Consider the following 13693-nt stretch of genomic DNA (forward strand, 5'->3'; position numbering starts at 1 on the left):
ATTATTGAGACTTGTTTAATACTCATAATCTACCTTGATAAATGTTTCATGTGTACCGGGAAAGAATGACTGTGTTCTTGTTGGGTGGAGTGGTCCATAAATGTTAATTATGTCACGATGGCTGACAGTATGGCTCATTTTCTGTAGCTCACTGATTTCGATTTTTCTGTCTACTTGTTTTATCTATTATTGAGAGGTGTGCTGAAATCTATTATAATTGTAGATAATGTCTACTGGCCTTTCTGATAGAACAGTCTGGGTGACATGGATTTTGAAGTTATTAGGTATATAAATGTTAGGGATTCTTTACTCTTGATGAATGGACCCCTTTATTGTTACAAAAACAACCTTTACCCCTGGTAACATTTTTTGCTCTGAAATCCCCTTTGACTAATAGTAATATAGCTACTTCAGATGTCTTTGAATCAGTGTTCAATATGCATCTATTTCCCATCTATTTTTAACTTGTGTCTTCATATTTAAAGTGAGGCAGCATATATAGTTGGATCTTAGCATTTTTATTCAGTCTAACAATCTCTGCCTTCTAACTGGGGCATTTAGGTTTAATCAAACTACATTTAATGTGATTACTGACTTTATTGGGTTTAAATCTACCATCTCGCTGCTTTTTGTTTTCTGTTATGTACCGTCTGGTCTTTGAAGTTGAATGACTGCTTAAAAGTTTAGAATATAGATACAAGATGTTCTCCAACATGTTTCTAATCTGTTACTTAAACTGTTCTGTAGTTCAGGATAAAATAACTGAGAAAGTACCCTATAACACGAGACAGTCTCTGAGATGTAATAATGATAGGAAAAAACCCTCACTTTGTCTTTAGGCGTTTAGTATATACAGATGATTCCTAAATTTATATCTCTGAGATGTGTTTTGAGATCTTGACCTCTATTTAACAACTCTCCCTGGATGTTTCACGGGCAGCTTTAACATCAAATATCCAAGTTCTTGTACCTTCAGCTTCAAACTCATATGATTCAAACTAAGAAGCTGACACTTCGCTCCGGGGCAGCAGCTGAATGTCTTACCGTGTGTCACATCCGGGGATCACATCTGTGGGACAGCTCAGACATGAGGCCCCAATACCAAAGAAAGGTGAATAATTAAAAGGATCCTTTATTTTAAACGAAGATAGTACCATAAATCATCCAAATAATTTAGAATAGTTAACTGCCTCTTAAATATGAGCTACATGATGCCTCCTGAAGTTAAAAGTAATCTGGATTCAATCAGTTTGTCTATGAAATCTTCTAAGAAAGGAAATCATAACAAGTTCCTGATCAGATACACGCCATTAGAGGATTAAAAAGCATAAATAAATTTGAATAAACCTAGCAATTTCCAGGGTTTTATCCTTCTGTATAAACCTGACTCTTTATACTAAAACTGTATTCTGGTCTCTTACCATAAGCAAGAAATTCCTTAACAGCAGCTCAGAAATGACCTTAATGTCTTGGTGAAACATACTTCTTCACCTCCTGAGGCTCAGTCGGTGCTCCACACTCGAGTACATCTGCCTCGCGTCTGCTCATCTTCTCAGGCATCTGTCTCCACAGGACAAGCGTGATGAATCACTGTTCCAGCCTAGCATCCACCTTAACCTTCCAGATGCCACTGCTGGGAGGAGGAGCCATCACAGATCGCCATAGCAACGTAGCCTTTGTGACTCAATGGATCAGCCACTCTCAGGCACTGTCCAACTGACACCTGGTACAGCCGATTATTCTTCTGGAAAATAAAAATAAAAAGAGGTAGCAAGAAAAAAAATGCCACCAGTTGTGTGCTTCAACTTATAAAACACTTACTGTCAGAATATGGTAAAGAAGATATTGTAATCCCGAAGAGATGTGAAACATTTAAGACTCCTTACGGGATGCTACAAACTCACAACGACCTTCCCCACGGGAGAAATGGGTCCCCCTGGCAGGCCCCCTCACTCACGCCCATCATCAGGCAGCAAGCATCTCACCCCAAAGGTCCACTGCTGGGACCCGCCGGATCCGTGGCACTTCATGAGTCGTGGGGGGTCTGAGGAGCGCGTTTCTGACATATCCAGGCAAAGCAGATTACTTAAAACCAACTCGTGCTCTTCGTTATAAATCCAGACCTAAGGAAGAAAGCAAAGATCATAACCCTAAGTCCCAGCCACAGCAATCACATCAGACAAAACTGTCATCATTTCCAGATGACATGATACAGAAAACCCGAAAGACTCCAAAAAGACTATTAGACTAAGTTACTTCAGTAAAGTTGTCAGATATAGAATTAATATACAGAAGTCTGTTGTTTCTACACACCAACAACAAATGAGCAGAAGGAAATTAAGAAAATCCCTTTTATAACTGCATCAAAAAGAATAAAATACATAGGAATAAATTTAACCAGAGGTGAAAGAACTGTACTCTGAAAACTATAAGACACTGAAGAAAGATACTGAACAAAATACAAATAAATGGAAAGCTATACCTTGCTCATGGGTTAGAAGGATTAATATTGTTAAAATACCCTTACCACCTAAAGTAATAAACTGATTCAGTGCAATCCTTATTAAAAAATACCAATGGCCTTCTCAAAATTAGAACTAATCCTAAAACTGATACGGAACCACAAAAGACCACAAATAGCCAAAGAGATCTTAAGGTCTATACAATAAAGCTGTAATAAGCAAAACAGCATGGTACTGGCGTAACAACAGACACATAGATCAATGGAATAGAACACAGAGCCCAAATAAATCGTCAGTTATTCTGTCAATCTATGACAAAGAATATATAATGGGAAAAGGATAGTCTTTTCAATAAGAGCTGCTGGCAAAACTGGACACATATGAGCCAAAAAATGAAACTGGACCACTTTTTTATATCACACACAAAAATAAACCCAAAATGGATTAAAGACTTAAATGTTAGACCTGAAACCGTAAAACTCCTAGAAGAAAACGGGCACTAAACTCTTTGACATTGTCCTAAAGAGTATCTTTTTGGATATGTCTCCTTGAGTAAGGGAAACGAAGGAAAAAACAAATGAAACTAATCAAACTAAAAAGGTTTTGCACAACAAAACGAGAAGACAGCCTACTGAATGGGAGAACATATTTGCAAATGATAACCTCCAACAAAGGGTCAATATCCAAAATATATAAAGAATTTAACATCCCCAAAAAGTCCAATTTAAAAATGTGCAGAGGACCGGAACAGACATTTCTGCAAAGTCAGGACATACAGACGACCAACAGACATATGAAAAGATGCTCAATGTCACTAATGATCAGGGAAATGCAAATTAAAATCACAGTGAGATATCACCTCACACCAGTTAGAAAGGTTATCTCATCAACAAGACAAATAGTAACAAGTGTTGGGGAGAGTGTGGAGAAAAGGGAACCCTCACACATTGGTGGGAATGTAAATTGGTACAGCCACTATGGAAAACAGTATGGAGGTTTCTTAAAAAATTAAAAATAGAACTACCATATGATCCAGCAATCTCACTTCTGGGTATTTATCCAAAGAAAACAAAACCACTCTTTATTAAAGATACACGCACCCGTGTTCACTGTAGCATGTCTAGTAATAGTCAAGATACGGAAACAACCTAGATGTCCACCAAGAGAGGACTGGATAAAGATGATGTGTATACATACAATGGAATATTATTCAGCCATAAAAAAGTGACAACTTCCCATTTGCAAAAACATGGATGGACTTAGAGGGTATTATGCTCAGTGAAGTCAGAGAAAGACAGATACCATATGATCTCACTAATATGTGGAATCTAAAAAACAAATGAATAAACAGACCTCAGAAAATTGAAAAATAAGACAACGCATTTTTTGTTTGTTGAAAATGAGTGTTATCAATTATATCTGAGGTCTGAAGGATAACTTAAAAAAATAGATTCTGAGAAAAATATTTTTCATTCCAGTGTTTTCTTAATGTTGCCCCCAAATGTCAACAAAGTTTTTACACAATTAGCTCCATAACTTAAAATAAGACATCTTAAAATGTAAGATACACCTGAATCGCAGAAATGGCAGAACACACACAAGTAAATGGGCATCTCAGAATCAATGAAACAGGCTACTTTTGAGGTTAGTTGTTCTCAGACTGACGTCAGCTTCTGTGTTCTTAAAAAGTATTGAAGACTCCGAGAGGTTCTGTTTCTATGAACTATATCGATTGACATTTACCATATTAGAAGTTAAAATTCAGAAATTTAAAACCTTTGGTTACTTAAAAATAAACTCATTACTTATTAACATAAATAACATGCTTTGAACAAAAACAGAAAAATTTAGTGAAAACAGTGCCACTGCTGTTATAGATACAGAGAACAGCTGACAGTTGCCAAGGTTGAGGGGGTGGGGGATCGGGAAAAGCAGCACTTCCTTTGCCATTTCTAACATTCACACAGCTTTCAATTCATTCTATGTAATTGGAAAGTACAAATAATGCTCTAAACAATGATCAGAGGTAGGAAAACTATATGGAGGAGACAAAAATATAATAGTTGTGTTAGCTCTCTGAAATCATCCGTAAAAGAAAAGTCCGATTAAAACCTGGCTGTCCGCCCCTCCCCGGTCAGAGTTTTCTGCTAAGCTGAAATGATTGCTAGAACAGGAAGGGGTCATGCTCTAGGCTTATTTCTAGCCACTTACTATTAGGTTGGTACAAAAGTAATTGTGTTTTTTGCAATTATTTTTTAACCTTTTAAACGGTAATTACTTTTGCACCAGCCTAATAGTTGGCACTGTGAAAGAACCTTGAAGGATACCCTCTGGACTGCCCGTGAGCAGAGGTGTCACTCACCTGAGTAGGGTCACTGTAGTCACATGCCTTCAGCACCACGAGGCTTCCCTTCTGACTTGGGCGGCCCTGGGCCACCAGGCACTTGCCAGTCTGCAGGTGACAGAGCTGTAAAAGAGAACACTCGTGAAACCCATCATGCAAGACGGACCAGTGTCAGAACACCCTGAGGAATGCGGGGAAAGGTTTTGGATGAAATGTGACAATGTTATTCCAGAGGTCATAAAAGGCAAGCATTTTTTATTACTAAATTTTAAATACCTAAGAGCATCACGTCAGATGTCAAGGTTATAAGCAATTTTAACAACATAGGCAGGCAGTGTTACATAGAAATTCTACCTAAAGATTCAAGTTTACTAAGCTACTATGGGGAAGGAAAAAAATCGAACTATCACATCTGCACTAAAGAACCTTAACATGAAATTGAAGCAGTAAGAACAATAGGTATAAAGCTAATGGCACATAATTAAATGTAGCATACATACTAAACGAGATAAATACAGATTGTAAATGCCACAGGAATTCTAAAAGTGAGATACATCAAAGCTTGAATACCTAGTCTGAGTAAAAGGATTAGTGTAAGTAGTAGAGATTAGGTGTGGAAGGCAAAACTACTAGTGGTAAGGGATCAACTGTATGGAACACACGCCGGTAACTATAAGAGAAAACACCTAATAACATGTTCATGATTTTTTTAACCTTATAAGCTAGAACAGGAAGGGGTCATGCTCTAGGCTTAATTCTAGCCACTTACTATTAGGTTGGTGCAAAAGTAATTGTGGTTTTTGCAATTATTTTTTAACCTTTTAAACCGTAATTACTTTTGCACCAGCCTAATAGTTGGCACTGTGAAAGAACCTTGAGCACTGCCTTCTTTGTAACACACAAGAAAAGTGGGCAACAATTATAATGTCTACACTTAACTTTCAGAAATTCAGGAAAAAGGTATGATTTTCTGGCTAGGTCCCTAAAATTTTAAGTGTGATTATAAAACTGAAAATACTTTATCAGAAACTAAAGGGAGCAGCTACAGAAATGTGGCTGAGCAGTGGGTTTTCTGCTAAGCTGCAATGATTGCTCAGAACTTTGGATGTGAAATCTCACCTTACACCGGCACTTACACCCTGCCAGCTTTCACTTCCTGTCTGTGGTAGGGCCCCAGAGCTGAGGCCACACAGTACACGGCTGCCCTAATTTCTCCTTTTGTTTTCCTTATTGGACAGGTCTCTGCCAAATGAATTTTACACTTATACTGCCTTTATTTGTATATTCTTATTTGTATCTGTCCTCTCGGAAGGTAGCATATAACTAGCTCTCTTTTAACACTGGTAGGTAAAGGAACTGAATTAACATTAATAGCAAAGATACCACAATATTCATAAAAAGAATAGAATGGAAGGCAAGCTAAAGCCTATCATTGAATATTTTATCATTAAATATTCTGGTAAGTCTACATTATCATACAACTTTTAATGAAATACTTTGATGAGATTACTTCCTTACCCTTCCACGTTGAAGGACTTTGGGGCGTTTTGGCCCTCTATTGATAAAAATGGGTTGCTGGGGTTTGGCATTGGGCCCAGATATCTGCATCTCTGGGTAAATATTATCCAAATACCATTTAAATGATTTACAACCCAACTTCTTCCTCAATTCAACACGCTCACTGATATTTCCATAGCTTCTGGTCCTCAGGTCAGGTCGTAAGGAAAAATACTGCTCCTGAATTTAAAAAAGAAAATTGAAAAATAAGACAACGCGTTTTTTGTTTGTTTAAAATGAGTGTTATCAATTATATCTGAGGTCTGAAGGATAACTTAAAAAAATAGATTATGAGAAAAATATTTTTCATTCCAGTGTTTTCTTAATGTTGCCCCCAAATGTCAACAGAAAGTTTTTACACAATTAGCTCCATAACTTAAAATGATAAGACATCTTAAAATGTAAGATACACCTGAATCGCAGAAATGGCAGAACACATACAAGTAAATGGGCATCTCAGAATCAATGAAACAGGCTACTTTTGAGGTTAGTCGTTCTCAGACTGACGTCGGCTTCTGTGTTCTTAAAAAGTATTGAAGACTCCGAGAGGTTCTGTTTCTATGAGCTATATCGATTGACATTTACCATAGTAGAAGTTAAAATTCAGAAATTTAAAACCTTTGGTTACTTAAAAATAACAAACTCATTACTTATTAACATAAATAACATGCTTTGAACAAAAACAAAAAAATTTAGTGAAAACAGTGACACTGCTTTATGCAAATCTTTTCAATGTCTGGCTAAAAAGTTGGCTGAACTCTCATATCTGCAGTTAACCTGTTATTATGTTTTTAGGTTAAGTATTTTTTAAAAAGAGTTTGCGGAAATCTGTATTTTAAAATGAAAGGAATATTTTAGTAACTGTTTCAGATAATTATGGCTATTCTTTTTTGATACTGCATTACAACTCAATAACTTTTAAAGGTTAGTTGCAATGTAGAACATGAAAGCATATCACTGAGCTTTTGTGTTGCTGGGCTATCTTGCTCTTTGAATGGATCTTTTACCCATACGAGATTTTTATAACTTCATGCATTAGACGTTGGGAAAATACTAGCCCACTGGGTTGTGAAGTTCCTCCTGATATTAACAAATTTCACTATAAATATCCAAAAAATTACATTCATACATATGACTACCAATCTCATTAGAAAAGTTTTTAAGCACCGGGAAGCTATCAAATTCATGGTTGAGGATATAAGTTTTCCAAAATTCTAATTTTCACCTGAAAGTTTGAATTTTATCACTTGCAACAACTACTACAAGTTGTTTCCTTGAAGTGAAAGTTTCAGTTCATTTTTGAGAAAACGTTTGCCTGCTCCCCAACTATGAATCACCATGGTTTGTGAGTCGTTCATAAAGAGCCTTCTATGGAGGAGAGGGGCTCGAGTTCAGCTACAGCTGCGCAAATGGCTGTCCTGGAAACATCAGTCTTCAGCTTCCTGTGTGCTTGATAGGAATACTGACACAGAACACTGAGAGACAAGGTGAGATCTAATACAATTATTTTCACTACTTCGCCAATGCCATTCTTAGAGGAAACTGGCCTTCTTAAAGTTCTGAAAGAACTGGCAGTGAAGAATCCAATTTGGTGCCGATGCCTCGATTGCTGCTAAGGCGGCAGCCATTTGCACCATCAGTGTAATGTGACCATAGTGAAACGGCAAACGCTCTGTTGACCTGACTGCAAACAGCTTTCCCCGCCAGGCCTGAAAGCGTGCCCTGTGGACCCCTTTTTGAGAGCTGCTGTATTAGGCAGTGGTGAGGCGAAGATGCTTAGCATGGCGTTGGACCTCAGAGGAGCTCACAGTCCAGTGGAGGGAGGAGATAAACAGTTGTGCAGGAAAAGTGTGACAGTCCCGACTTTTACTGCCCAGACCCAGTCGCCCCATCTTCTTTATTCCTATAACACGAGGTATGTACTCTTCCACTTGCATTTACCTCAGAGTTAAAAATTACTGTGCACTCCCTCAGGCATCTTAGTAGCCCCCCAAACCTAACCCAGCCTGGTATATAGGACGTGCTCAATACCTGCTTGTTTAAAAAAATTAACTGTACAGAAATGTTCACAACAGCGTTTTTCATAATAGTCAAGAAGTGGAAACAACCCATATGTCCATCAAATCATCACTGGATAAATAAAACGAGATATTTTCACACAATGGAATATTACTTGACAGTAAAAACAAAGTACTGATACATGGTATATAATATGGATGAACCTGAAAACATCATTATAAATGAAAGATGGTCACAAAGGACCACATACTGTGAGATTCCATTTGTATAAAATGTCCAGAGTAGGCAAATCTATAAAGTGAAGAAGCAGATTACTAGTTGTCTACTAGACCTGGGAGAGGTAAGGGGCTGTGATGGCTGAAGGATGCAGTTTCTTTCTGGGGCTGATAAAATGTTCTAAAAATGGCTTGTAATATACCTCAATAAAGCTGTCACAAAGGAAGCATCATGGCAAGTTGCATTGAACAAAGAATACTTGTGCGAAGTCCGACAGCAGAGGCTGGGGTTCGGTCACAGTGGAGCCTGGTTCTGAAGTTACAGGAGAGGGGCCAGAGGGAATAAAGAAACTGAAGAGAAACGGAACCTCGTCTAAGGTTAGCTGTCTCACCTCTTACAGAGTGGTCATTGGAACATTAAAAGAAGAGTGAGAGCAAAAACTGAGTGAAACACTGGGTGAAGAGGAAAGAGAGGAAAGAAACCGAAGGAGATGGTTACCCAAGCAGAGATATGCAAGCGTGACAAGCAAGCAAAGCCATCCCTGAAGGAACAATGGACACCCGCTCCTCCCCCTGAGTGAGAAACGGAAGCTCACCTTATACTCATCCAGCCACACGTGTGCCAGCCGCAGGGAGTTGTGTGTCATGGTGTCCTGGCCCTCAGGAGAACCATAGGGTCGTCTTTTGCGAAAAATGTGTCCCACTCTAGAGCAAGGGATGATGAAGAGTCTGCCTCCACACATCCAGATCTGGTCAGGAGCGAAATACGGATTAATAGTCGCCTCACCATGCTATGAAATCAGTGTATGAATTTTCATGAAATTATCCTTTATTAAACAGGTGTTGGTGAGACTTTGCAAGATGTTTTATTAGATATTGCTACTCAAATACACAGAGGGTTTATTTTTACAGATTATCTGTCTTTATGATTAAAAAGAAACTGAATTCTAAACAATATTCTTTTGCTACCATGTGTCCAGTCACACTTATCATACATCAGTTTTACCAGATCAAGAAACTTGAACTTCAAGACTTAGGGACAAGGAACGAGTATTAATTGGTCCTTTAATTTCATTTTTACAGACACTTTGTTATAAAATGTATGCATACACTTTTTAAGAAAAATTTTATAAAATATACAGAATTACTCCAAGAGTCAAAAGACCGTAGCTCTGGTCTCAGTTTTCCCCTTGACTGTGAGTTACTTTATACAGTTAATTGTTGTGGGACTCGACCACCTTGTCTACAAAATAAAACTAAACTTCACTAGTCCTTTCAATTTTAAAATTCTTAAGATTATATAGGAAAAAACTGCCTTTGAAAAACACTGTCATCAATACATTTGTAAAAATACGAAATGACAGATGCACAAAGTATAGTGTTAGTGTCTGAACAGGGATTCTGCTGTTGAGACCAGGAGGTGTGTGTGTGGGGGGTGGATTCTGTCTGCTTTCTGCCTTTTCCAGAGACTGTCTTATCGTCGTCACGGCTCCCGGAGCCACACATCCCACCCAGGCTGTCATTCCAACCTTAGCAACTGCATACAGAGATTAGGAAAGTGAAATTCTTCCTCAGGTTGGAGGTACCTGTACATATAAAGGATTCAGTAAGCTACATATGGGGTGATGACAGAATTGATCATAGTATAAACTGGGCTACTTCTGAAAGTGAAATGGGGAACTATTCATAATTTCTCCAGGGGAAAAAGATAGTCTCAGGCAATAAGGGAAATCTGACCACCCCCAACTATATATAGGGGAAGAACAAAACTCTAGATTAAATAAATGTCTTCTGAATTTATACCCAACCATTAAGTACAACTATCCCTTTTGAATTCTCATAAAATAGAGGGCGCCAAAAAAACGTATACACATTTTAAGAAAGGAAAAAACTATTAAAATTGTAATACTCAGTATATCCCAATAACAAAAGATAGAATACACGTCACGTGTATACATTTTTTTGGCGCACCCCAGTATATACAGGGCTTCTTATCCATCCATGTCATAGGTTATTATAAAGTAGCATTCATTAAGGACAATATCTTAATAAAGATAATCAAAGAGAATTTACAGAAAATACAGGATCATGGATGAAAATTATATTCCACTACACAAATAATTAAACATGCAAAAAAATAAAATTACCCGAAATGATATTTCTAAGTTTTCTCCTCCCCAGATATCCATGCCACTGTCATACTGCCCAAGTTCATTGAAATAGTTTCTATTCATGGCGAACAATCCTCCAGCCATTGTAGGTGACCTACAAAAGGAAAAAATTAGAGAGTCAATTCTGTACAAGTATCTGCAGTTTTGGTTTTTAAAAATTCTGTCCAGCTGTGGAACATTACTCATAAAAACTAGATTCACTATTATGAAACATACTTCATCTAATATCAGGGAATGAGCTGGGTCACAAAACTGCATTTTCTAGATATAGATACCTGGCAAACAAAGGCTACTTTTTTAAGTACCAAAAGTACTTTTATTATAACTATTGCTGACAGAAATCTACCTGAAATGAATTAATCTTTTGACAGTTTCAAAGAGCCATTGGGATACAAACTGGACTTCAGAGCCTGCCAAGGTGAGACCAGTAGCGCTCAAATAGGTTGGTTCTGTCTCCAAGCAAGCATCTCGTTAACCTGTGGAAACCTTTTTAACTGTCACAACTGGGTGTGTGTGTTGGGTGTGCTACTGCATTTGACGGGTTGAGGCCAGGTGTGCTGCTAAATGAAGAATTTCTCAGGCCCCAGTGTCCACACTGCCCAGAAGGAGAAACCCTGTGTGTGTGACTGAGAGCGTCTGAAGCTGATGGGCCCCACACAGAGCCATGTCCAGCTCCCCGGCATCTCCCTTCCTGACAGTGGATTAGGTGGTCCAAGCTGCCTGCCACAAGTGAAACAAAATTCTCTCTGTAAGAAGAAAACATCATCCCAGGCATGAATATACGTCTAATTTTTCATACAGTGTCTGGGACTAAATGAAAATAAGCAAACAAGTAACCAAGAAGATAAATCGCATGAAAGAGAAACAATCTACAACAGAAACAGATGTGCAGAGATGTCAAATAATGGAGCTATCCAAGCAGAGACTTTAAAATAACTTCAGTATGTTCAAACATAAAAGACAAGGTTGAGAAGTTGGCAGATAATTACATACTATCAAAAATGCAACCAAATTTATGCATATCTGAAAAACACTCTGACAAAGACAGAAAGGAAACTGAAGCAGCCAATGAAAGAGATAAGCTTCAAGGAAACAAACATAAGACTGATGCTAATTTCTCACCAGAAACAGAAGCCAGAAGGGTCCTGAAAGAATGTATCTGCCGATCTAGAACTGTATATCGAGTGAAATTATTCAAAACAATGGTGAAACAACATTTACAGAAAAAGACAGGAGAAGTCACCAAAAGGTCCAACCAAAAGAAATACTTGTGTGTTCTTTAGTCAGAATAAACATAACTTCAAATGGAAGTTTGCAGATGCAAAAGAAAGAGTAACACTAAGAGGAAATGTGTGGGTAAATCTAAATGAGTAACGGTTACGTCTTGTGTGATTCAAACAGTGTACATACACTCACGTGTGTATTTCAGCACTGTAACTTGAGGGCCTAACAGGACTATGGATATCTGAGACACTAGCATTGTCTGCAGAAAGCACCAATTTATACCACATTTTGGTACATTAAGGCTGTATGTTGTAGTCTCTCGGGTAACCCCCTAAAAGAACAGTGCATAAGGATGTATAACTTCTAATAATGGTGCGGCCCTGCTGGAACAGAATAATAATAAGTAGAAACTCAGGCCAAAGAAGGCAAAAGAAGAGAAAAAAATATATTAGGTTGGTGCAAACATAACTGCAGTTTCAAAGGTTAAAAATCATTGCAAAACTGCAGTTACTTTTGCCCCAACCTAATAGAACAGATAGAACAAACAGAAAGCAAATGCTACCACTGTAGTCAGTTTTTCATACTGGTTTCAAAACAAAACAAGTGCAACTATGTGCTGCTTACAAAGGGACACATCTAAATTTAAGACCATAGGAAGACGGACAGCAAAGGGAGGAGAAGTTACATGTAATGCGAATACTGATCAAAATCAAGATGAGCAGCCATATTACTATCAGATCATAAAGCAGAAGTCTCACTATTCTGCAACTATAGCATAAAGACAACTCATAACGATAAGAGGCTTCATTCACCAGAGATTTAAGATTCTAAACTTTCGTGCATCTATTAACAGCCTCAAAATACCAGGGGTACCAAAAAAATGTACACATTTCAAGAGATGTTATCTATGTATTACTTTTCAAAGGTGAACTGAATTACATAGCAATGTGTCGCATGACATGCAACTCAAAAGATGGCATTAATCAAAGGAATGCTGGTGTCATTCATTGTATTACAATTTTAATAGTTTTTTCCTTTCTTAAAATGTGTATACATTTTTTTGGCACCCTCTGTATATGAAGAAAATACATAAAGAACTACCAGGAAAAACAAATGTACAGCTGTAGTGGGAAACTATATACCATTTTCAGTAACTGATAGAAACACGAATTAATAAAAATATGGACTATTTCAGTAACACAATAAATCTGACCAAACTGATACAGAATCCCATCTTTAACAAATGGAGAAAATACAAATTTTCCAGGCATGCAAGTATTTACAAAAATTAACCATATGCTAGACTATAAAGCTCATCAGTTTCCATAGAATTAAAATCATGTTTTCTGACCACAGTGTAATTAAGCCAGGAATAAATAGCTATAAAATCTCTATTTGTCAAGAAAATAATAAATGCATTGCTATGTAACCTGAGTCAGAAAAGAGATGACATTGAAAATATTTATAATAGAGACTATGGATGAGAACTGAAGTGATGCACACACCGTGACTCAGTAACCGTGCTACCTAGGAGGGCTCCATCCTAAAAATCCTGATTGTAGAAAAAGCTTAGGTATCAATTGTTCTTCACAGCACCATTCAAACTAGCAGAGAACTGAAGGTAAAAATGACCGATGCGATACACGACCCTGCCTGCCTGCCTCAGCTACACATCTTTGAGGGATGGACAATTTCTTACTC

General features: G+C 37.7%; 1 protein-coding gene across 13 annotated transcripts in view; it reads right to left on the minus strand.

Annotated features, from left to right (window-relative positions):
- Window positions 1–1112: 1112 nt before the first annotated feature.
- Window positions 1113–13693, minus strand: part of GALNT11 (polypeptide N-acetylgalactosaminyltransferase 11) — a 46890-nt gene continuing 34309 nt past the window's right edge. For all 13 annotated transcript variants that reach the window (XM_074315093.1, XM_074315082.1, XM_074315088.1 and 10 more), the window contains 6 exons: window positions 10745–10862; window positions 9194–9346; window positions 6325–6543; window positions 4825–4929; window positions 1986–2123; window positions 1113–1744 (listed from right to left, as the gene is read on the minus strand). In XM_074315093.1, the coding sequence (XP_074171194.1) occupies window positions 1613–1744; window positions 1986–2123; window positions 4825–4929; window positions 6325–6543; window positions 9194–9346; window positions 10745–10862 (865 nt within the window). In that variant the 3' untranslated portion in view covers window positions 1113–1612. The remainder of the gene's footprint in view (window positions 1745–1985; window positions 2124–4824; window positions 4930–6324; window positions 6544–9193; window positions 9347–10744; window positions 10863–13693) is intronic.

Source organism: Rhinolophus sinicus, linkage group LG11 (genome assembly GCF_036562045.2).
Source record: "Rhinolophus sinicus isolate RSC01 linkage group LG11, ASM3656204v1, whole genome shotgun sequence".
NCBI lineage: Eukaryota > Metazoa > Chordata > Mammalia > Chiroptera > Rhinolophidae > Rhinolophus > Rhinolophus sinicus.